Here is a 22,144-nt window from a genome sequence, read left to right as displayed (position 1 = left end):
CTGAATTGATCTCTTAAACAAGACCCGACTGAACAAAAGAAAAAAGTATAAAAGTAGATTTTTATTAATTATTTTATTTTGGTTATTAAAAACATGTCAGAAATTTTAGGAAATTGAATAATTTTACTCTGAAGTTTAAAATACTGGAAATTATGTTTTATGTGAAGATAAATAATAAGGACTTAAACATGATTATTTTTACACTGGGTTTTTAAGATTGCGTTCTCTGTCCTGATTTTCATTTCCTCAAGTGGTGGTGGTAAGGGTATCTACTGGAAAAGAATACGAAGATAGTTCTTGCTATATCTTTTTATTACTGAAATTATTTAAATTTTTTCTGCTTAAATTCAGGTGGACACTATATTGCCTACTGCCGAAACAATTTAAATAATCTCTGGTATGAATTTGATGACCAAAGTGTCACTGAAGTTTCAGAATCTACTGTACAAAATGCAGAAGCTTATGTTCTCTTCTACAGGTGAGGAAATAACTCTCCTGGATAGGCTGTTTTGACAAATATGACAGAACATCTCATGTTGAGGTTAACAGTGACTTCTAAGACTTTCAAAGTGGATTTCTGAGTAAAGATTAGAAATTGCTTTACTCTCATTTCATTATGTGAGTAAAAGTGAAAGGTTGCATGCAGAATGATCTTTTGTTAAGAGAATGGTAAGTCATTTAGTTGAAGGGCAAAGGAATATATTTTGTTTTAGAAAGACTGGTTTTAATTTTAAAAATTAGGCACTGACAGTAGGAATTGTCTCCTAACATAACTAATAAAGGAGGTATTGGACTTCCCTGGTGGTCCAGTGGTTAAGACTCCGTGCTTCCAATGCAGAGGGCATGGGTTCAATCCCTGGTCAGGGAAGTTCTGCATGCCACGCGGCATGGCCAAAATAAAAATTAAAAAAAAAAGGTATTAATATAAAAATAAATCCTTGGTACCTTTTAGTATCTTCTGAAAGATTGTAATAACTACTAAAACAGGAAAGCAGATTAACTGTTTAGATCTTATTAACAATCATTTGAATGTCTGTTCTATAGCAATAGTTATGTGGATACTAGTAGTTAAGATATAGTATCACCCCTAGAGTGTGTAATGTAGTGGGGGCAGGGTGGAACAAAGTATATTTCTCATGAATAATTTTCAAGACCTAACAAGATTCACAGTACAGTCCACCCTCCATATCCATTGGTTCCACATCCGAGGATTCAACCAACGGCATATTGAAAATATTGGGGGGGAAAAGATTCCAGAAAGTTCCAAAAAGCAAAACTTAAAATTGCACACCAGTACTATCTACATACCACTTATGCTGTATTTACCAGTGTTTGCATAGCAGTTACATTTTTTAGGTATTATAAGTAATCTAGAGATGATTTAAAGTATATGAGAGGCTGTGCATAGCTTATATGCAAATGCTACACCATTTTATATAAGGGACTTAAGCATCCACAGATTTTGGTATTTGCAAGAGTCCTGGAACCAATCCCCCACGGATATAGAGGGATGACTGTGTTAATGTGTGTGCTAAGTCTAATAAGTGAACGGAAAAATCCACTTACTAATCTAACGGAGTAAAATGCATATTGAATTTAATGAATCACTGTCCCTTAATAGGAAGAGCAGTGAAGAAGCACAAAAAGAGAGGCGGAGGATATCAAATTTGTTGAACATAATGGAACCAAGTCTCCTTCAGTTTTATATTTCTCGACAGTGGCTAAATAAATTTAAGACCTTTGCTGAACCTGGCCCTATTTCAAATAATGATTTTCTCTGTATTCATGGAGGTAAGAAACTCTGTAATGGAAAGTAGTGGTAGGGATTTGCTGTTAAATAATTTACAAATAGGGAAAGAGCCAAGAATTTTCCTCTTCCATTTATTTTCCATTTCCCCATCTACATTCCAAGTTAAATGTGTTTATTTTGCTATGGTTTCAGAAATCAGCTTTTTCTTCTAATTATAGGCAATCTGTAGCCTTTTCATAGAACAGATATTTACTGAGTACCTGTTCCAAACCCTGTGCTAGAGCCTGAAAGTACCAGAAACACTATTTCTATTTGCATAGCTTTAATTTCATAGTAAAGACAGATGCATAAACAGGTAATTACAGTGCAGTGAACACTTCTATTGCCCATCATTTTTCTCAGCTGAGAGACATGCAGCTCCAACTGTATCCGTGGCTCTTATCCCTTTTGTCTAAATGAATAGCTGGCTCTTTTCCTAACCATGAAAACGTACTCAGAGTTTAGTAAAAAAACCTCATGCAGTTATTTGCTAAATGTAATTTATGCCTTTGTGACTGTGTTAGTGCTTGTTTCTATGACAACCTTAGTGTGACACCTTAATTAAATTTCATGGTTGAAGACTTGATATTCTCATTAATTAATTATTTTTTCAGTGAAACCACAAGAGATAGTAGAAATGTCCTATATTGGATTTAGAAATCTAAACCTTGAAAATATTTCTTTCTTTTTTTTTTTGAAAATATTTCTGTATGTGAATTTTTCTCTTATTATTTCCCTACTTGAGCTACTAACTTAAGTCTCTTCTGGTTCCAAATCTCCCTATAATCCTTTTATGGCATTTATCTGTGCCTGCCTTTTATTATGGTTATTCATATAAATTCTTCATTTCTACTGCTAGCTCATAAGCTCCATGAAGGAAAGATTGTCTCTGATTTATCTCTGGCTTGCCCCAATACACAGTCAAGGCTTAGTAAAGATTTATGTAAGTTAAGTACTTGAACATCTTGGTTAACTTATTTTTCTCTATTTCAAGAAATATGTTCATCTTTAGGAACATATACTTAAATTTTAACCTTTTGGGGAGAGGTTTTAAGAATAATGATTGGAAAAGATGCCAGTGATTAATCAGTTAAAAGTAATATAACGGAATTTAAGAATGAGACAGACCCATTTAAACTTTTTTAGGTGTTCCTCCACGAAAAGCTAGTTATATTGAAGACCTGGTATTGATGCTGCCTCAGAACATTTGGGATAACCTATATAGCAGGTTTGTTTTTTTAAATCAGACAATATGGTATTGTGGAAATCAGTTTGTGAAATTCGTTAAAAGGAGATTGGATTATTTTGTATATGCTCCCTGTGCTGTATGTTGCTTATGTGGAATATTCCCTTCTTCCTTCATTTATTCACTCTGAAGTGTGAGTAGAGAGACTTTTGTGGCTAGTGTGGCCCTAGTCTAGATAATTAATTCTAAGTTTTATGTTCTGATAATCTGTATCTCTAAAAGTATGCCGTGACATTTTTCTTAAATATTTTTTCTTAAATATTGAAAATAATTCATTCTATGAATTCTTAGTGGCCAGGGGAAGCCTCCTTCTAATTAAAACTTGATTAAAACTGTGGCTGTGTATAACTTAAGATTTATATGTTGTATGCTAACTTTTGACAGCCACTTCTTTTACTTTATGTTGTTGCAACAAACATATTTTGTAACAAAAGTAGCTGTAAGGGAAAGTTGAAATACAGATGAATCAGTAAGTCAATAAACTGATAAAATCAGCGACCCTGAAAAACATAAAATCAGGCCCTTACGATAATTTGGTTTTTACATTTTACTAAAACTTGGACACATTTCCTAGAACATCAGCTTACTTCCAGATTATCATACTTATTAAATTCTTCATGCATTAGGTATGGAGGAGGACCAGCCGTCAACCATCTGTACATTTGTCACACTTGCCAGATTGAGGCGGAGAAAATTGAAAAAAGAAGAAAAATTGAATTGGAAATTTTTATTCGGGTAAAAAAATGATGCTTTTCAAATTATAAAAATGATCTAGAATAAAGATAAAGAACTGACAATTAGAGGAACGATGTTAGTGAAATGATTGGACGAAAGAGTTGTAATACATTTTAAGTCTCATGGGCTCATAACAGTGAGAGACCCCAGTCAGGTGACTATAGTTCTAGTGAGTTAAGTTCTTCTTTTGGGGGTTTTTGTTTTCATGGATTGGTAATAAATTTTGTCTTATGTATTGGCACTGGCAAGAAATCTCTTTATTGAAATGGTAAATTATAAGTTTCCTTAAGTTAGTGGTTTTTCTGAAAGCATCTACTCAGATTGCATTCTTTACTTCCACCCCTTTGTGAAGTATAATATTGTTTGGGGGGACTCTCTATACTTACACCTAGTTCCCACAAAGTGAGTATGTTATGAGGTATTTCTTGATTGCAAGCAACAGAAAGTCTGATCACAGAATCAATAGGAAGAGCTGAATAGGAAGAGCTGAATAACCAGGTTTTATTGGACAAAGACTAGTATAATTCCATTTGTCTAGGTAGCAAGAAGTAAGTTTCTTCAAAGTGCTGCTGTCAGTAATACAGCTCCAACCATTTATTTATTATTCGGGTTCCTAGTAGAGAATACTACTAGAGTTTGAGTCACCTGAGAGGCATGTTCATTGATATTTCTATATTATATTGGTGGAGGGATAATTCTATAAGGGAAGATTGAGATTCTTTTAGTAAAAGAAGGAGAGAAGTTAATTGAGCAGATATTATAGATGAACAGTACATTCCATGTTGTGGCCACAGGCTTCTTTTCATAGATTTAGGGGTGTTTTGTGTGTGTGTGTGTGTGCCTTTGCCTAAAGTAAAGCGATTTTCACATACACAGGAAGATATTACAGGTGTGGATTGATCTACTGTGCTTGAGCCTCATTTGCTTTCTAAATATAAGGAGGCAAATTTTAGTTGAATAGTAAAAGTAGTTCATTCCACGAATGCTTAAATAAATGGCTAATGACTATATCCATTAGGGTTTTTTTTCTCAATATTTATTTATTTATTTGGCTGTGCTGGATCTTAGTTGCGGCACACAGGACCTTCATTGCCGCGTGCAGGATCTTTAGCTGCGGCATATGAGCTCTTAGTTGTGGCATGCATGTGGGATCTAGTTCCCTGACCAGGGATTGAACCCGGCCCTGCTGTATTGGGAGCATGGGTTCTTAACCACTGGACCACCAGGGAAGTCCCATACGTTAGGGTTTGATCAACAGAAGCCATTCTAAGTATTTTGAGTAGAATAGGAATACAGGCAATGAAAGACTTAAATAACTACTAAAAAGACTGGGCATTGAAAATCAAGAAGACCATAGCTGGCTTTCAGGAAATCTGGAAGGCTGCCATACTGGAGGTAGGAGTGGGGACAGCAGCTCAGAGTGGGGTCTCAGAGCCCAGACAAGGTAAAGAAAGCTTCTGTGTAGTGGTGTGGGCCTGGTCAAGGATGTTGGAGCCCAGGCAACGTAACAGTGGATGCCCGTGTTGGCTGGAGATTGCTGTGTGAGGTGGCACAGCTTAGTGGTGGTGGTAAAATTGAGGGATTGATTCCATGTGTAGGATTGATCAGATAATATGGGTGTAATGAGAGCCAGATTTCTTATTGTCAGATAAGGGAGTTACAGATACTGAAAGAGAGGAAACTAAAATGGACTCTTTGTTACTGGATTAAAATAGTAGGCATCTTTGTGAACTCACTGTGTTAGATACATATATACATATAGAGGTATAAATGTGTGTATATGTACACATATATAGAAATAAATGATGTACCTAAGTTAATTTCCTAACTCTGGCACTGAAAAGGCCTGGAAGCAGTAATAACTACAGTAGGATTGAGGATACCTAGCTCTCTTCGGATCTTGGCTTCTAAACATCTTTCTCTAGTAAAAGGAACCAGCCCTCCTTGGAGAAATGGCTGCTTTCAGGGCTGGGGCAGGGGAATTACAAGATGAGCTTGGAATTTCTTACTGTTCCAGAAATTAAAGAAGTTTTTGAAGAATGATGGGGAAATGTCAAAAGTACACAGAAGCCAGCTTGAAGGGGCTTTTACTTGCCAAATTTGGGACAATTTATGCTTCAAAATAAATTATAATGGTATTATAATGCATTAAACAAAATAGGAGATATTGTGTTCATACTGTTATAAATAAGTGAATAAATTGAAAGACTGATGCGGAATGGAATATTAACATAGTTCCAGCTTATTCCCCACAAAATACGTATTAATTTTGAAGAGAAAAGACTAAGCAAGAAGAGTCTGGCACCAACTCAATGAAGTCATTAAAGTGAACATCAGTAGCAGTGGAATATATCAAAATCATGTGCTAGGATAGGATACAGTGAGAAGAACACAGCATCACTTGTTTGGTAGACAGTGCATAACCTGAGTTTCAAATGAGGAAAGCCAGGCAGACCCAAATTGGGGGACATTTTATACAACAACTGGCTTGTAACCTTCAAAACTGTCAAGAATGAAAGTCAAGACTGAGGAACTGTGCCACCTTAAAGGAAATATGAAGTTACATGCAACAAGTGATTCTTGCTTGTTTTTGTTTTTTGTTTGTTTTTTCGGCTGAGCGGCATGTGGCATCCTAGTTCCCGGACCAGGGATCGAATCCGCACCCCCTGCAATGGAAGCGTGGAGTCTTAACCACTGGATCGCTAGGGAAGTCCCAACAAGTGATTCTGAACTGGATCTTCTGGCTATAAACAACATTATTGGATCAATTAGAAAAACTTGATGGAGTCTGAGGATTAGGTGCTAGTATTACATCGATGTTAATTTCCACATTTTTATCATTTGTGTTAAATGTGTAGGAAAAAGTCCTCATGTGTTTAGCAACTTACTCTGAAATGGTCTAGGAAAAGAAAATTTCTTCGTATTGTACTGGAGTTTTCCTGCAAGTTTGAGATTGTTTCAAAGCTAAAAAGAAGTTTTTAATTGCACAAAGCTTCTGGAAATTACCTATGTTACTTACCACTGGCAAGTCTCAGGAGAATGCTCAGAAACTTGATAGACTTGATAAGCCGCTAATCTCAGGACCCTGGTGGGTTATCCTGAGGATGCTGCTGTTAAAGATGTTAGCTGCCTGTGGCACCGAATGAGGGATCCTTGGGAAGATGCTTGGAAGTGGCGGCAAAACCCTACTTGTGCCATCTGTGGAGGCCTCAGTCCTGCCGCAACTGCCACCAGAGGACGTGGGGGAAGTTTCTCTTTCTCTTGTGCCTTCCATATATTGCATATATCATTGGCAGTGACAGATCTGGAGCACTACTGGCAAGCGATCCTGGAAAATGAAATCTTCTCTTTTCATAGAAGAGAGTGTAAGAATGAATGGAAGTGATGCCTTAAAAGACAATAAATACAGTATAGTTTGCCCCCCTTGTCATATGCATCTATACGTCAGCAACAACAGTAGCAATAGTATCATGTTTCTGCCTAACATGATGCAGCTAGCTCATGTACCACTAGATGCAGCATTTATCCTTTCCCTAAACTTGGAAAACCCAAAGTCCCATCAGTCAGTGTATCCATTTCTGGATGATGATCATTCATGTTTAGTTCAGTCAGTTTAGTCATAATCTCCCTTTTATATTCTGCAAGCTAAAGAATAAACGATAAGATTAACCACCAACAACATACCTTATATGAAATAGAGGAATGAAAGGAAATATAAATTGGTAATTTTTCACAAATTTAGAAATATTTACAAATATGTATTGGGTTGGCCAAAAAGTTCATGGGGTTAGTGAATACATTGTTCAATAAAATTCTTGGTGAAAATGAAAAAGGTGTCTTTTAGTTCTACTTAAAATCGAATGAACTTTTTGGCCAACCCAGTGCATGGGGGAAGGAAGAAGTATGTGTCTACAGCTTATAACTACCCATTCCATATTCTCTGTTTTCTCATCCAGCACTTCAGCTGGTTATTTACCTGATGAAGTAACCCAGACCTTCGTTCCTGAAGAGTCTGAGCTCTTTGTAGTCTTGCCTGTGTTAGATTTCTCTAGTTGGCTATGAGCTTTTAATCTGTGGATATGGAAATACTGAATGGTGCTTATAGTGGATTGAATGCTGGCCCCCCAAAAAGGTGTTTCCGTGTCCTAATCCCTGTGAATTGACTTTATGAAAAGGGTCTTTTTATATATAAGTAAGGATCTTGAGACAAGATCAACCTGGATTATCTGCATGGACCCTAACTAAGTCTAATGATAAGTGCCCTTATAAAGAGATGCACAGAGGAGAGATACACAGAGAGAAGAGGTGAAAGCCATATGAAGACAGAAGACAGAGACTGGAGTATACACTCACAAAGCAGAAGGTTGAAGAGGCAAGGAACCAAATCTCCCCTTCTCCACAAGAAGCATGGTCATGCCTACACCTTGGTTTGGACTTCTGACCTCCAGAACTTTGAGAGAAAAAATAATCTGGTTTCAGCCGCCAAGTTTGTGGTGATTTGCTATAGCCCCCCTCTGAAACTAATACAGTGGGTATAACCTGATTTTCAGACATAGTTCCCCTTGTTTCTGTTGTGTAGTAGTCATTTTATTCTACTTTTTATATAGCCCTACCCACTTTGTCTCTTGGTTCAGTGACATGAGGAACCCAAAATGGCCAGAGGAGTGTCTTATCTTCCAGTCCAGTAAAATCATTGTTGTGTCCCTTTGGAACCTAATACCTCTAAACTAGTAGAGGCCAAAGTTGTGATAATTAGAAGCAAAAAAGCTTTTGTGTCAGTAGGTAGTAATAGATAAACTCTCCTACTTCCTTTACCTGGTACCTACTCTCATGTTTTCTGGTTGTGGGAAAAACAGCACCATAGGGTTGTTTCTAGTTTGAGGCATATACTACATCCCATAGGATAGTACCAACCCCACGGTGTTTTGCCACCCGGGCACAAAAACAGTATTCACTAGGCCAGCAACTTTTAGGTGATGCCATATGGTAAAGTCAGTGAATTCTATGGATGTGAGCCCATTGCTTCATTTATTTTGTGTAAAATTAGTTACATAATCAGAGGTGATATGGGATATCATCTCAGGAAATGAGACATTCAGTAAGACCAACAACGGTGATACTGGAAGAAACACTATAGGTTAGGAAGGTAGGCCCAAATCCAGTTCTAAGCATTTGTAAATCATTTATCATCAAGGGGCTTGTATATATATCCAGATTATATAAGATTATATAAAGAATTCATACAACTCAAGAAGATAGATATTCCAATTTAAAAATAAGAAAATATTTTAATATACATTATCCTTAAGATATGAGTGATAAGCACATGAAAAGGTACACACTCTCAGCAGTCATCAGTAAAGTGCAAATTAAAGCCACAGTGAGATACCATTACATACTTCTTAGAATGGCTAAAATAAAGAAGTGGATAATATCAAGTTCTGACAAAAATGTTGGGCTTCCCTGGTGGCGCAGTGGTTGAGAGTCCGCCTGCCGATGCAGGGGACGCGGGTTCGTGCCCTGGTCCGGGAAGATCCCACATGCAGCGGAGTGGCTGGGCCCGTGAGCCATGGCCGCTGGGCCTGCATGTCCGGAGCCTGCGCTCCGCAGTGGGAGAGGCCACAACAGTGAGAGGCCCGCGTACCTCAAAAAAAAAAAAAAAAATGTAGAGCAACTAGAATTCTCATATAAACACTGTTGGTGGGCATGTGGTGTCACATGCCGGATGACAACCAGTTTGACAATTTCTTATAGGTTAAACAAACACTTAGCACATGACTCAGCAATCTCACTCCTAGGTATTTACTCCAGAGAATGAAGCACTTACGTCTGCAAAAACCTGTACACAAATGTTCATGAGCAGAATTGCTCATAATTGCCCCAAACTGGAAATTGATGTCTATCAGGTGGCAAATGGATAAAAAGGCTGTGGTATACTACTAAGCATAAAAAAGGTAGAACTACTGATGCATGCAGCAATATGATGAATCTTAGGAACATTATGCCAAGTGAAAGGAACAAGACAAAAACGACTATGTAATGTCTAATTCCACTTATATGAAATATCTAAGAAAAAGATAGGGACTTCCCTGGTGGCACATTGGTAAGACTCTGTGCTCCTGATGCAGGGGGCCTGGGTTTGATCCCTGGTCAGGGAACTAGATCCCACGTGCATGCCGGAGCTAAGAGTTCACCTGCCACAACTAAGGAGCCTGCGAGCTGCAGCTAAGGAGCCCTTGAACCACAATGAAGACCCAGTGCAACCAAATAAATTAATTAATTAAAAAAAAACAAACACAAAGTAGGTCAGTAGTTTCCTGGGGCTGAGAGGAAGTGATTGTAAACTGGCACAGGGGAGTTTTGGGAGTGTCAGAAGTGTTTTAAACTGGATTGTGTTGGTAGCTGCACAATTATAAACTTACTGAAAACCATTGAACTTTACACTAACACTGTGGATTATACTTTAATGAAGCTGTTTTATAAAATGCAAGTTTATAATTATTCCATAACACTAGGGTTTTTTTTTTTGTCTTATTCTACCACCACCCCTTTGAAAAAAAGCAATGTCTTAGTATAAAAAAATAACAGGACTTACGTGGCGGTCCAGTGGTTAAGACTGAGCTCCCAATGCAGGCAGCCTGGGTTCCATCTCTAGTCAGGGAACTGGGATCCCGCATGCCACAAAAAAAATTAAAAAAAACAAAACAGAACACTAGAGTACGAAAATAGGTGTCCTTGCTAGACTGGAAATTACGTGGAGTTTCTGAAAAATTGAGAAAGCAGATAGGATCAGTTTGAAGAAGCAGACCAATGTCATGGGAAATGACCACACAGGCTTTCAGCTTGGAAGCGGCAGATACCAATAGTGATTTCAGCACTCTGCCCCCTGCATTGTACTAAGCAGCAAGCACGAAGGTGTCTGCTTGGATTGAGCAGTGAATGTGGACCCTTGGGTTGGTTAAAGAAGGCGTTAACCTTAGCTAGCTTGTAATACCTAGAAAGAATTGTGTCTTCCTAAGTTATGCCTTAAAATAAATGATTGATTCTCAGAGAGATGCATAAGGATATTGTATCCTAAAAACAAAACAAAACTCAATAGATGGGTTGACTGAATGGCAGAATAAATACTGCTGGAGAGCATATTAGTGTACTGAAAGATCTAGTGAAGGATTTCTCCTAAAATGAAGCACAAGGATAAACAGGTGGAAAACAAAAGTTTTGACACATTGGGTAGATACAGAATCCAATGTTTTTCTAATAGGTATTTTAGAAGAGAGTAGAGAGGTGGAACTCCTTTGAGAGCAACAGTTTAATTTCTGAGAACTAGAGAGAAACAGATGCCTTTAAATAACTGGGGTGATTATACTTAACTCAATTTTCAAAAGCCCCCACCTAGACACATAAGGAAGAAATGTCCTAATGCCAGAGAGAAAGTCCTGAAAGTGTCCAAACCTGGTAATGCTGTGAATGAAACGGATTCATCTGACAGAATCAGTCTAACATTACATTTCAGAAATCTTAGTTCTCTAAGGATAAGTTGTACATCACAGAAAGTCCAAACTTTAATTCTTTACCTGGAGACAAACATGCCTTGATTTCATCAGAGGCAATCACAACATTATTCATTGTCTTTCATTGTTCTGTGGAAGCAGCTACCTTGTGTCCCAGAAGGATCCTTGCTCTCAAAGAGCTTACATTTAATAAATAACAAATACATTATATATCAAAAGGTAATGAGTTCTATGGTGAAGGAAGATATCTAACAGGATAAGAGGATCAGGAGTATAGTGATGAGGGGAGGAGTCAGGTGCAGTTATAAACAGTGTGATCAAGATCGGCCTCATTGGGCTTCCCTGGTGGCGCAGTGGTTGAGAGTCCGCCTGCCGATGCAGGGGACACGTCTTTGTGTCCCGGTCCGGGAAGATGCCACATGCCGCGGAGTGGCTGGGCCCGTGAGCCATGGCCGCTGAGCCTGCGCGTCCGGAGCCTGTGCTCCGCAACGGGAGAGGCCGCAACGGTGAGAGGCCCGCGTACCCCAAAAAAAAAAAAAAAAAAAGATCGGCCTCATTGAAAAGGTGACATTTAAGCAAAGACTTGAAGGAGGTGAGGGAGATATTCAAATATCTGTAAAAAGAAGGGATGCCCATGCAAAGGCTTTGAGAGACAGGAATGTATCTGCTTGATTTTGGGAGTAACAGAGAGGTTTGTGTGACCACAAGTGAATAAATGAGGAGGAAAGTACTAGAAGATGAAGTCAAATCATGGGGCCAGAACATAGAGGTACTTCTGAGCTATTATTATAAGGATCTCTGGGGACAGTGGCAGGGTTTGGATTAGATTTGATCATAGGGGAGAAATGAGCTGAACTTCACTGTTTTCGTCCATAGGTAGTATGTACCGCAGGCATTTGGTTACCCAGCATGAGATATCTGCAGGAGTCTCACTGTCTTTTCACACTATTACAATTAGATAATTTTCAAATACCCTTCATTTTCCTCAGGCTCTGTTTCTGTTCCTCTCTTTTTTTTTAAAATTTATTTATTTAATTTATTTTATTTTTGGCTGCGTTGGGTCTTCGTTGCTGCACGGGCTTTTCTCTAGTTGCGGCGAGCGGGGGCTACTCTTTGTCGCGGTGCACAGTCTTCTCATTGCGGTGGCTTCTCTTGTTGCGGAGCACAGGCTCTAGGCACACGGGCTTAAGTAGTTGTGGTGCACGGGCTTAGTTGCTCCGTGGCATGTGGGATCTTCCCGGACCAGGGCTCGAACCCGTGTCTCCTGCATTGGCAGGCGGATTCTTAACCACTGCGCCACCAGGGAAGCCCCTGTTCCCCTCTTTCTATGCCAGTTTTTCTGTCAGTTTGGTTTTTGGTTTCGTCTTGTTTTGTTGGTTTTTTTTTTTTTTTTTTTTTTGGTTTTTTGTTTGTTTTGTTTTGGCTGAGCTGCGTGGCTTGCGGGATCTCAGTTCCCTGACCAGGGATTGAAGCCGGGCCAGGGCAGTGAAAGCCCGGAATCCTAACCACTAGACCACTGGGGAACTCCCCAATTCGGTTTTTTAATTGAAAGTCGTAGAAGTCAGATTGGCTAACTTAAGCAAAAAAAGAAATTTATTGAAAAGAAGATTTGAATAACCAGACCTCCAGAAATTCAGGAACCAAGTTATTCCTGTATAGCTAACAAAATTGACATTGGAATGACTCCGTTCCAATCATTAGGTTACTCCTCTGAAGATTTCCATTTCTAGTAGTTTTGCCTAGTTTGAGTCATATACCCATTTCTTGGGCCTTGGGACTAGAAGAGGAAGTGGAACGTCTTCAAGGACTGTCCCACCACTTTTGAGAATTTATCCTATATATATATATATGTTGTTGTTTAAAATATTTATTTATTTATCTTTGGCTGCATTGGGTCTTCGTTGCTGTGCCTGGGCTTTCTCTATTTGTGGCAAGCGGGAGCCATTCTTCACTGTAGTGGCTTCTCTTGTTGCGAAGTACGGGCTCTAGGCATGCGGGCTTCAGTAGTTGTGGCTCGCGGGCTTCAGTAGTTGTGGCTCACGGGCTTCAGTAGTTGTGGCTCACGGGCTCTAGAGCACAGGCTTAGTAGTTGGGGCGCACGGGCTGAGCTGCTCCGTGGCATGTGGGATCCTCCCTGACCATGGATCGAACCCGTGTCCCCTGCATTGGCAGGCGGATTCTTAACCACTGCGCCACCAGGGAAGTCCTATATATATGTTTATTGTCTATGAAATAACACGTACAGAACTTTTCGTTTCAACATTCTGTTTGTAATAGCAACATGTCTACCAGTATCTTAAGTGAATGGAAGTAAGATGTAGACAGTGGGTATGGTATGTTTAAATAAGTTTTACACATCAGATTTTTAATAAATATGTGGAGTATTTATTGCCTTGAAGACTTTATCTTGACCATTTTCACTTATCCAGTCATTATGCCCCTTTTGTGTATACTTGATAAACTTTGAGATATAACCTAGAATGTTATTAGGTGTTACCATGTATCCTAGTATTAAGTTAACTTAGCATCAATGTAAGTCACATTCTTTGTGTGTGAGGAATTGGCCTTATCAGATGCTGAAGTAGAATGGTTGTATTGTTCTGCTACAAAGCAAGTTCTAGATTTTAGATGACTAATTTTTTTCCCTCTATAGCTCAACAGAGCATTCCAAGAGGAGGATTCTCCAGCTACTTTTTATTGCATCAGTATGCAGTGGTTTAGAGAATGGGAAAGTTTTGTGAAGGGTAAGGATGGAGGTAAGTGTTTAACTGAAAGACGAAATTCTTTGCAGATTTTTTTGTTTATTTAACAAATGTTTTTTGAATATCTACATGCACTTGGGATTACACTACTGAACAAGAGAGAAAAAAACGTACATTCTAGTTCATATGTTGGTTATTTTTAATTTTTTAAAAACTTTCATGGATTATAGCATATTCATAGCAGATATAAAGGAACTGAATAAAAATTAGTCTGTGATCTTAACATTGAAAAATTTAAAAAAAATATCCTTCCAACAATAAGATTGGTTAAACCGTAGTTTATCCATTACAATGGGATACTATGTGGACTTTAAAAATTATTTGTGTAACAGTGTTTAAAATTTAAAAATAAGATGTTCTTGATATATGAAAAAGGTTATAATGCAGTATGCATAGTTGGAACCTTTTGTTTTAAAAGAGAAAAAGGCAAACATATGCAAAGGCAGAAAGACCTCAAAGGTACTAGAACAGTTTGCCTGTCTTTCTGTAGTAGGATAACAGTATCTTTTTCCTTCTTGTGCCTTTTTGTTTTTTTAAACAGTTTTTGATAATGAACATGCACTGTACTTTTGTATCCAGGGGGAAAACAAGGTTTCTTTCCTTAAATTAAAAAAAGGATGCCCTTTGGGAATTCGCTGGCAGTCCAGTGGTTAGGATTCCGCACTTTCACTGCTGAGGGCCTCGGTTCAGTCCCTGGTCGGGGAACTAAGATCCTGTAAGCCACAGGGCGCAGCTTTAAAAAAAAAAAAAAAAAAGGATGCATTTTAACATTTCATTTTATCATGCTTTTATTTTTAGTTTAATGGCGGTCTAAAACCAAGAATTGCATTTCTTTTTAAATTACAAAGAATTGTTCTTTTGTAGCATTAAAAGTGCATTTTAACCTGTAATCCCCAAATGGATACTTAAGAAATCATTTTTATTAAATTTTGGATGGTAGTGAGAGAACTTCTCTCAGCTTCTTTCCTGGTTCCATTTTGGGGGAATTAAGACCCAAAAAGGAAGAAGCTCAGAAGAAGACAGTTAAGAACTGACTGTAATAATCTGACTAAAAAATAATCTGATTATACAGTTATATCCTTCATTAATTCAGGCATAGAAATATGCAGTTCTTTGGTACATTTATACATTTTGATTATTTGTTTTTCCTTTTGACTTAGATCCTCCAGGTCCTATTGATAACACGAAAATTGCAGTCACCAAATGTGGCAATGTGATACTCAGGCAAGGTAAGTTTGACTAATACTATTAAGCCTTTACTTGTTAGTAATTTGTCACACTGTTAAGAATATATCATCACTAGCCATCTATACCACCTTTATATCCAGCTCAATGATGTAATTCATACATGAATTAGGACAAATAGTGGAAAAATTGCCAATGTTTAATTTTTATCTGGAGAAAGATTTTAAGGCTGTTAATAGGAGGCAGGAAAAAGGATCTCTAACTTTTTAAGGCAGACCATAAAGTTGCAACTTGTAACAGTATGGGCCGGTAGTCTGAAGATTCATGTTCCAAAAGTTCTCAATTATTCCTAGAGTATTCATGCTGGGGGTACATTATGAAAGTTTTTGCAGTATGAATATGTAGGTTTGTAAATATTATTCTTTCTCTATATACTTAATTTTAGGAGCAGATTCTGGTCAGATTTCTGAAGAAACATGGAATTTTCTACAGTCTATATATGGTGGAGGGCCTGAAGTTATCCTAAGACCTCCGGTTGTTCATGTTGATCCTGATGCAGTACAAGCAGAAGAAAAAATTGAAGTAGAAACTCGGTCTTTGTAATTTTGAGGATATAGAGAGTTCTAATGAGAAATCATTTTCACTTCTGCTGACACGTTCCCATGCAAAAACATTCCTAAAAGCATGTTTATTTTCTTGATTTTTAATATTTTATCTTTCATTCCTTCTTACTGGGCATTATGGAAGAATGTGTCAAAATGTATAATATTCTACAGGTTGGTATATTTAATGCTAGATAACTTATCATAAAGTCTTTCAGTGTAATATTTTTGAAAAAAGAAGGAATAATTGTGATCATTTGGTAATCAGTAGGTTATCTTTGATCTTTATACTACATGTAAATCCATAGTATCCTTTGTAGCTTTGTAAATACTTTTGCTTTGAAAACTTTTCCATTACCCTAAGCCACCATAATTCTGACCAATCTTTTCAGTTCCCCCAAAACCTAATTTAATTGTATAGTTTTGACATGGCTTCATATAATAAAGAGCCTATTTTAAATGGAGAGTAGTAGTCAGAAAAATGTTGTTAATCTCCTAAAGCTCAGGAAACTGTTAGGGTGTCACGCCTTTTGCACTGCAGCGTATAAACTAGCATATTAATATTTACAAAATGTCTTTTTGAGTGTATCAATGGTGTATTTAGTCTGAGTGGAATTTGTGTCAACAGATATTAGTAATTTATTGCCTCTTACACTGTAAAATGTTAAATTTCAGTTCCTATAACCCTGAATAGTATTCATTAATATCAGTAAAAAACTTAGGGTTAGTTTTAGGGCACTTTTTATTTTGAGAGCATGGAGTACAGAATGTGTCAATGAGATTGTTGATAAAGCTGAAGCCTCTTGCAAAATGATTTTTTAAATGAAATGCATAAAGTCTTTTTGAATAATATAATATGCACTGCTATTTGCTTGATTATGTGATGTCAAAAGTTTAACTATATTCCAAGTACAAAAACAAACTGGATTACTTTGAGAATGTTGAATAGCATTCACAATGGCTTTGTTTTGGTTTGGGGCAGCCGCCACCAGCTAAAACAGTGTTATTAAAATTAGTTCAATAAAAATGATTTAAAAATGTAGAACTTGGATGTATTTATTTGATAGATATTAAGGGTGAAGGGTATACAGTTTGTTAATGTTAGTGTCTTGTTATTTCTTAATCAGAAGTATGCAAAATAAGAAGTCATTTGGTATAGTATTTAAAGTTTGGGTATTTAGTGAAACGAAATAATCAGCCATTAGAATCTATTTGAATTTTAAAAAAATAGTTTTTAGTTTTCTTCTTTCTCGTGATTATGCTATAATCCTCTTCAAGGATTGAATGATATAACTGATCTGTCTTCTATCACCAGAGATCAGTGTAATGCCTGGCATTTAGGAGATAATCAAAAAAGATTCATTTTTAATAGTGTTTGCCATTTATTACATATTTATGATGTTTCAGCCACTCAACTAAGGGCATTACTTATATATATATATATTAATAAATTTATTTAGTTAGTTTAGGCTATGCTGGGTCTTTGTTGCTGTGCGCAGGCTTTCTCTAGTTGCGGTGAGTGGGGGCTACTCTTTGTTGCAGTGTGCAGGTTTCTGATTGCAGTGGCTTCTCTTTGTTGTGGAGCACAGGCTCTAGGCATGCGGGCTTCAGTAGTTGTGGCACACGGGCTCAATAGTTGTGGCTCGCGGGCTCTAGTGCACAGGTTCTGTAGTTGTGGCGCACGGGCTTAGTTGCTCTGCCGCATGTGGGATCTTCCCGGACCAGGGCTTGAACCCGTGTCCCCTGCGTTGGCAGGCAGATTCTTAACCACTGCACCGCCAGGGAAGTCCCGCATTACTTATATTTAATCCCAATTACAACCCTATGACTTAGGTCAGGTGGTTTGCCCAAAGTCGTACAGCAAAGAAGTAGCAGATATGGGACTCCAACTAAAGTCATTGCAACTTTATACCACTGTTCTTATTCACCATATTTTCTCCCACTGAATTATTTTAAAACAGATTATAGTATTACTATTAGATTCATTAATAGCATCTGTCATTGGGATATATAATATGGTAAAGAATACTGGTCTTGGACTTCGCTGGTGGTCCAGTGCTTGACTCCGTGCTCCTACTGGGGCATGGGTTCGATCCCTGGTTGGGGAAGTTCCGCATGCCGTGCAGGGCAGCCAAAAAAAAAAAAAGAATACTGGTCTCTAAAGGTTTATATAATTTTTTTTACATTATAATCATCAAAATACATAACAAAATAGTACGTAAAGGATTATTAGCAGTCCCATAGACTCTCAGCTGAAAGTTGGTGTATGTGTTAACAGGTGTCAAATAAAAGATATGGTTTATCTGAGGATGATTTTCTTGGAAATACTTAAGCTGAGAAATAGGAAAATTGCAGTTAAGGGATAGTGAGAGCCTACAATATTTTAAGAATACTACATTGATTTATAACACGAAGGTGATTAGTTTTTGGACTCTGGAGTCAGTTTGCTTCTGTTCAAATCCTAGTAGATAAGTCATCTTCCAGCTATGAGTTGGAACAGAACTTAGAGTTCTCTATCTCCAGTTTTTTTCATCTCTTAAACGAGAATGTTTCAGGTTGGGTTTTCCGGGACGTAGACACTGAGATGGAGTTAGAAGTACAAATGATTCTTGGGAAGTAACATCAGTGAAAGAAAACGGGAGGAAGCAGGAGTTATCAGAACATAATGCTGACCTGACAGAGTTTCTGCCAGCTCCGTGGAAAGATCTGGAGCTAAGGTTGTCCATTAGAGAAGTCTTGCATTGGGCAGAAATGGGTAGGCTCTTGTACTGTCACTGACTAGTGGCTACCTGGAAAAGAGAGTGACCTCATATTGACACTGCAGGGACTAATAGCAAGATGCTATCAGCCAAGCACTCTCCTCTCATCTGGGTAATGAGTGCTTTCTTGAAGACTGGTCTGAAAATCTGTGTGTATGCCATACTTGATCATAAGATTATGATAGTTATGTGTATTGTTATATATATTATACTTAACATAATTTGGCACTTGATGATGTAGTCCCTTATTCTCTTTCTCCTTTTCAAAATGTGTAACTTTTAAGGACACATCTTTGTAAGAGGGCTGCCAAAAATATTTAATCTGAATCTAATCATGAGGCGGGAGGGAATTGTGATAATTGTTTAAAAAAGGCACATTATACAGAACAGCTTTCCTGGACTCTTAAAAAAATTAGTGTTATGAAAGACAAAAAAAGACTGATGAAGTTTAAGAGAACATGACAACAAAATGTAATGTGTGATCCTGGATTGGAGGTAATAATTTATAAGGAGTGATACTGGGACAGTTGGGGAAATTTGGATAGGGAGTATATATTACATAATAGTAATGTATCAATGTTAAATTTCTTGAGTGTGATAACTACTGTAGTAATGTGAGGGAATGACCTTGGTAGGAAATACATGGTCAAGTTTTTAGGGTTAAAGTCATGCTATATGAAATAAACATATGTGAGAGATAAAGCAGGGAGAGAGAGTGCAAAGAGGTGGCAAGTGTAAATAATTGGTGAATCAAATCAAAACCACAATGACATGTCACCTCACACCTGTCACAATGGCTATCATTAAAAAGAACACAAATAACAAATGTTGGCCAGGATGTGGAGAAAAGGGAACCCTTGTACGCTCTTGGTGGGAATGTAAATTGGTGCAGCCACTGTGGAAAACAGTATGGAGGTTTCTCAAAAAACTGAAAATAGAACTACTATATGACCCAGCAGTTCCATTCCTGGGTGTATATCCAAAAAATATAAAAACACGAATTCAAAAAGATACATACACCCCAATGTTCATAACAGCATTATTTATAATTGCCAAGACATGGAATCAACCTAAGTGTCCATCTGCAGATGAATGGATAAACAAGTGTCCATCTGCAGATGAATGGATAAACAAGATGTGAAATGTATATATATATATATATACACTCAGCCATAAAAAGAATGAAATGTTGTCATTTGCAGCAACATGGATGGACTTGGAGGGTATTAGGCTAAGTGAAATAAGAAAGAGAAAGACAAATACTGTATGATATCACTTATATGTGGAATCTAAAAAATACAACAAACTAGGGAATATAACAAAAGAGAAGCCGACTCAGATACAGAGAACAAACTAGCGGTTACAAGTGGGTAGAGGGAAGGGGTGAGGGGCAATACAGGGGGAGGGGATTAAGAGATGCAGACTATTAGGTATAAAATAAGCTACGAGAGTATACTGTACAGCACAGGGAATATAGTTAATATGTTAAAAATAACTATAAATGGAGTACAACCTTTAAAAATTGTGAATCACTATATTGTACACCTGTAACTTATAATGTTATACATCAACTGTACTTTGATTTTTAAAAAGGTTAAGTAAAAAAATAATTGCCGAATATAGGGGTTCACCCTATTCTTGGAACTTCCAATAGGTTTGAAATTTTTCAAAATAAAAAGGGCATTTCCTGGCAGTCCAGTGGTTATTTAGGACTGTACTTCCAGTGCAGGGGGCATAGGTTCAATCCCTGGTCAGGGAACTAAGATCCCACGTACCGTGAGGCCAAAAAAAAAAAAAAAGTTGGGGTCAAAAAGCAGTTGTTACCAACCCTACCTTCCAAGTTTAAAAAATTTAATCTCCCTTGATCCTGACAATGACTCCATTGTTCAGAAAGGTTATGATTTTGCATTGCAAGATTATGGATTCGGGTTAATTAAGAAGTATATACTCCGATACTCATATATCCTGAACTATTATTAAACTGCTTGCAGTTTTAAAATGTAGTTTAAGAAGGCATAGAATTTCAGAACCATTTAGAATCACTGAACTTAAAAAGTGAAGATGGGAAGACTAACAATATCTATATACCTTTACATGGTAATCATAAGATACTTATTTTTGCATCAATTTAGTTCCCAGAGTTTAGTGACATCTTTAGTGATCCTTTGTCAATTCGTCAGGATAACATACTACCACACCAGCTCTTCCAAACCTTGCCTTTCCCTTGGTTGCAGTAAATAATCTTACCCCTCTTTTGTTAAGATTGAGGAGGCATAAGCTTCTTTGTCTTCTGTTGCCACCTCTTAATATTTGGCATCTTTCTGCATTAGAGAAAGGAGAAGCCCTTCTGTTTCCTTCTCTGACTTCCTGTCTTCACCCATGAATTTATTCATTCAGGGTACTTTTCATGCCCTTTCACTTCCCTCAGTACATTGTTTTTTAATTAAAAAAATTTTTAATTGAAGTATAGTTGAGGTACAACATTATGTAAGTTACAGGTGTACAATATAGTGATTCACAATTCTTAAAGGTTATACTCCATTTATAGTTATTACAAAATATTGGCTATATTCGCCATGTTGTACAATATATCCTTGTAGCTTATTTTATACCTAATAATTTGCACCTCTTAATCCCTGACCCTTATATCGCCCCCACTTCCCTCTACCCACTGGTAACCACTAGTTCTCTTTATCTGTGAGGCTGCTTCTCTTTTGTTATATTCATTAGTTTGTTGTATTTTTTAGATTCCACACATAAGTGATATCGTACAGTATTTGTATTTTTCTGTCTAACTTATTTCACTTAGCCTAATACCCTCCAAGTCCATCCATGTTGCTGCAAATGGCAACATTTCATTCTTTTTTATGGCTGAAGTGGTAATCCATTGTAATACACCTCAGTACATTTTAAAATTAAGTATCGGGACTTCCCTGACGGTCCAGTGGTTAGGACTCAGCGCTTTCACTGCAGGGGGCACGGGTTTGATCCCTGGTCGGGGACCAAGATGCCACATGCACCACATCATGGCCAAAAACAAAACAAACAAATTTAAGTATCCACACCATAGACTTTCTCAAACTTCCCCTTTTCACTTGCACCTTCCCCTGCCTTCACTCTTGCTAAATTTTCCCTTATTGGGAGGGAGAAGATGAGGGAAGTTAGTATTTCCTAGACCAATTTGCCACACCATATATATTTTTTTATTGAGGTATAGTTGATTTACAATGTTGTGTTAGTTTCAAGTGTACAGCAAAGTGATTCAGTTATACATACATATATCGATATATCTATTTTTTTCAGATTCTTTTCCCTTATAGGTTATTACAAAATAATTGAGTATAGTTCCCTGTGTTATACAGTTGGTTACCTGTTGGTTACCTATTTTATATATAGTAGTGTGCATATGTTAAACTCCTAATTTTCCCTCCCTCCACCCTTCCCCCCTGGTAACCATAAGCTCGTTCTCTAAGTCTGTGGGTTTCTTTCTGTTTTGTAAATAAGTTCATTTCTATCATTTTTTTAAGATTCTGCATATAAGTGATATATGATATA

The 22,144-nt window shown here is 37.4% G+C and overlaps 1 protein-coding gene across 2 annotated transcripts in view; it reads left to right on the top strand.

The window, feature by feature from the left end:
- The window catches only part of USP33 (ubiquitin specific peptidase 33), a 63,887-nt gene extending 47,059 nt beyond the window's left edge, over positions 1-16,828 (top strand). For both annotated transcript variants that reach the window (XM_079913485.1, XM_079913484.1), the window contains exons 18-24: positions 352-478; positions 1,622-1,791; positions 2,936-3,017; positions 3,662-3,770; positions 13,935-14,037; positions 15,204-15,272; positions 15,674-16,828. In XM_079913485.1, the coding sequence (XP_079769611.1) occupies positions 352-478; positions 1,622-1,791; positions 2,936-3,017; positions 3,662-3,770; positions 13,935-14,037; positions 15,204-15,272; positions 15,674-15,831 (818 nt within the window). In that variant the 3' untranslated portion in view covers positions 15,832-16,828. The remainder of the gene's footprint in view (positions 1-351; positions 479-1,621; positions 1,792-2,935; positions 3,018-3,661; positions 3,771-13,934; positions 14,038-15,203; positions 15,273-15,673) is intronic.
- Positions 16,829-22,144: the final 5,316 nt, after the last annotated feature.

This window comes from Stenella coeruleoalba (genome assembly GCF_951394435.1).
Source record: "Stenella coeruleoalba genome assembly, chromosome: 1".
In the NCBI taxonomy this organism is placed as follows: Eukaryota; Metazoa; Chordata; class Mammalia; order Artiodactyla; family Delphinidae; genus Stenella; species Stenella coeruleoalba.
This window is presented reverse-complemented; position numbering and strand designations above follow the sequence as displayed.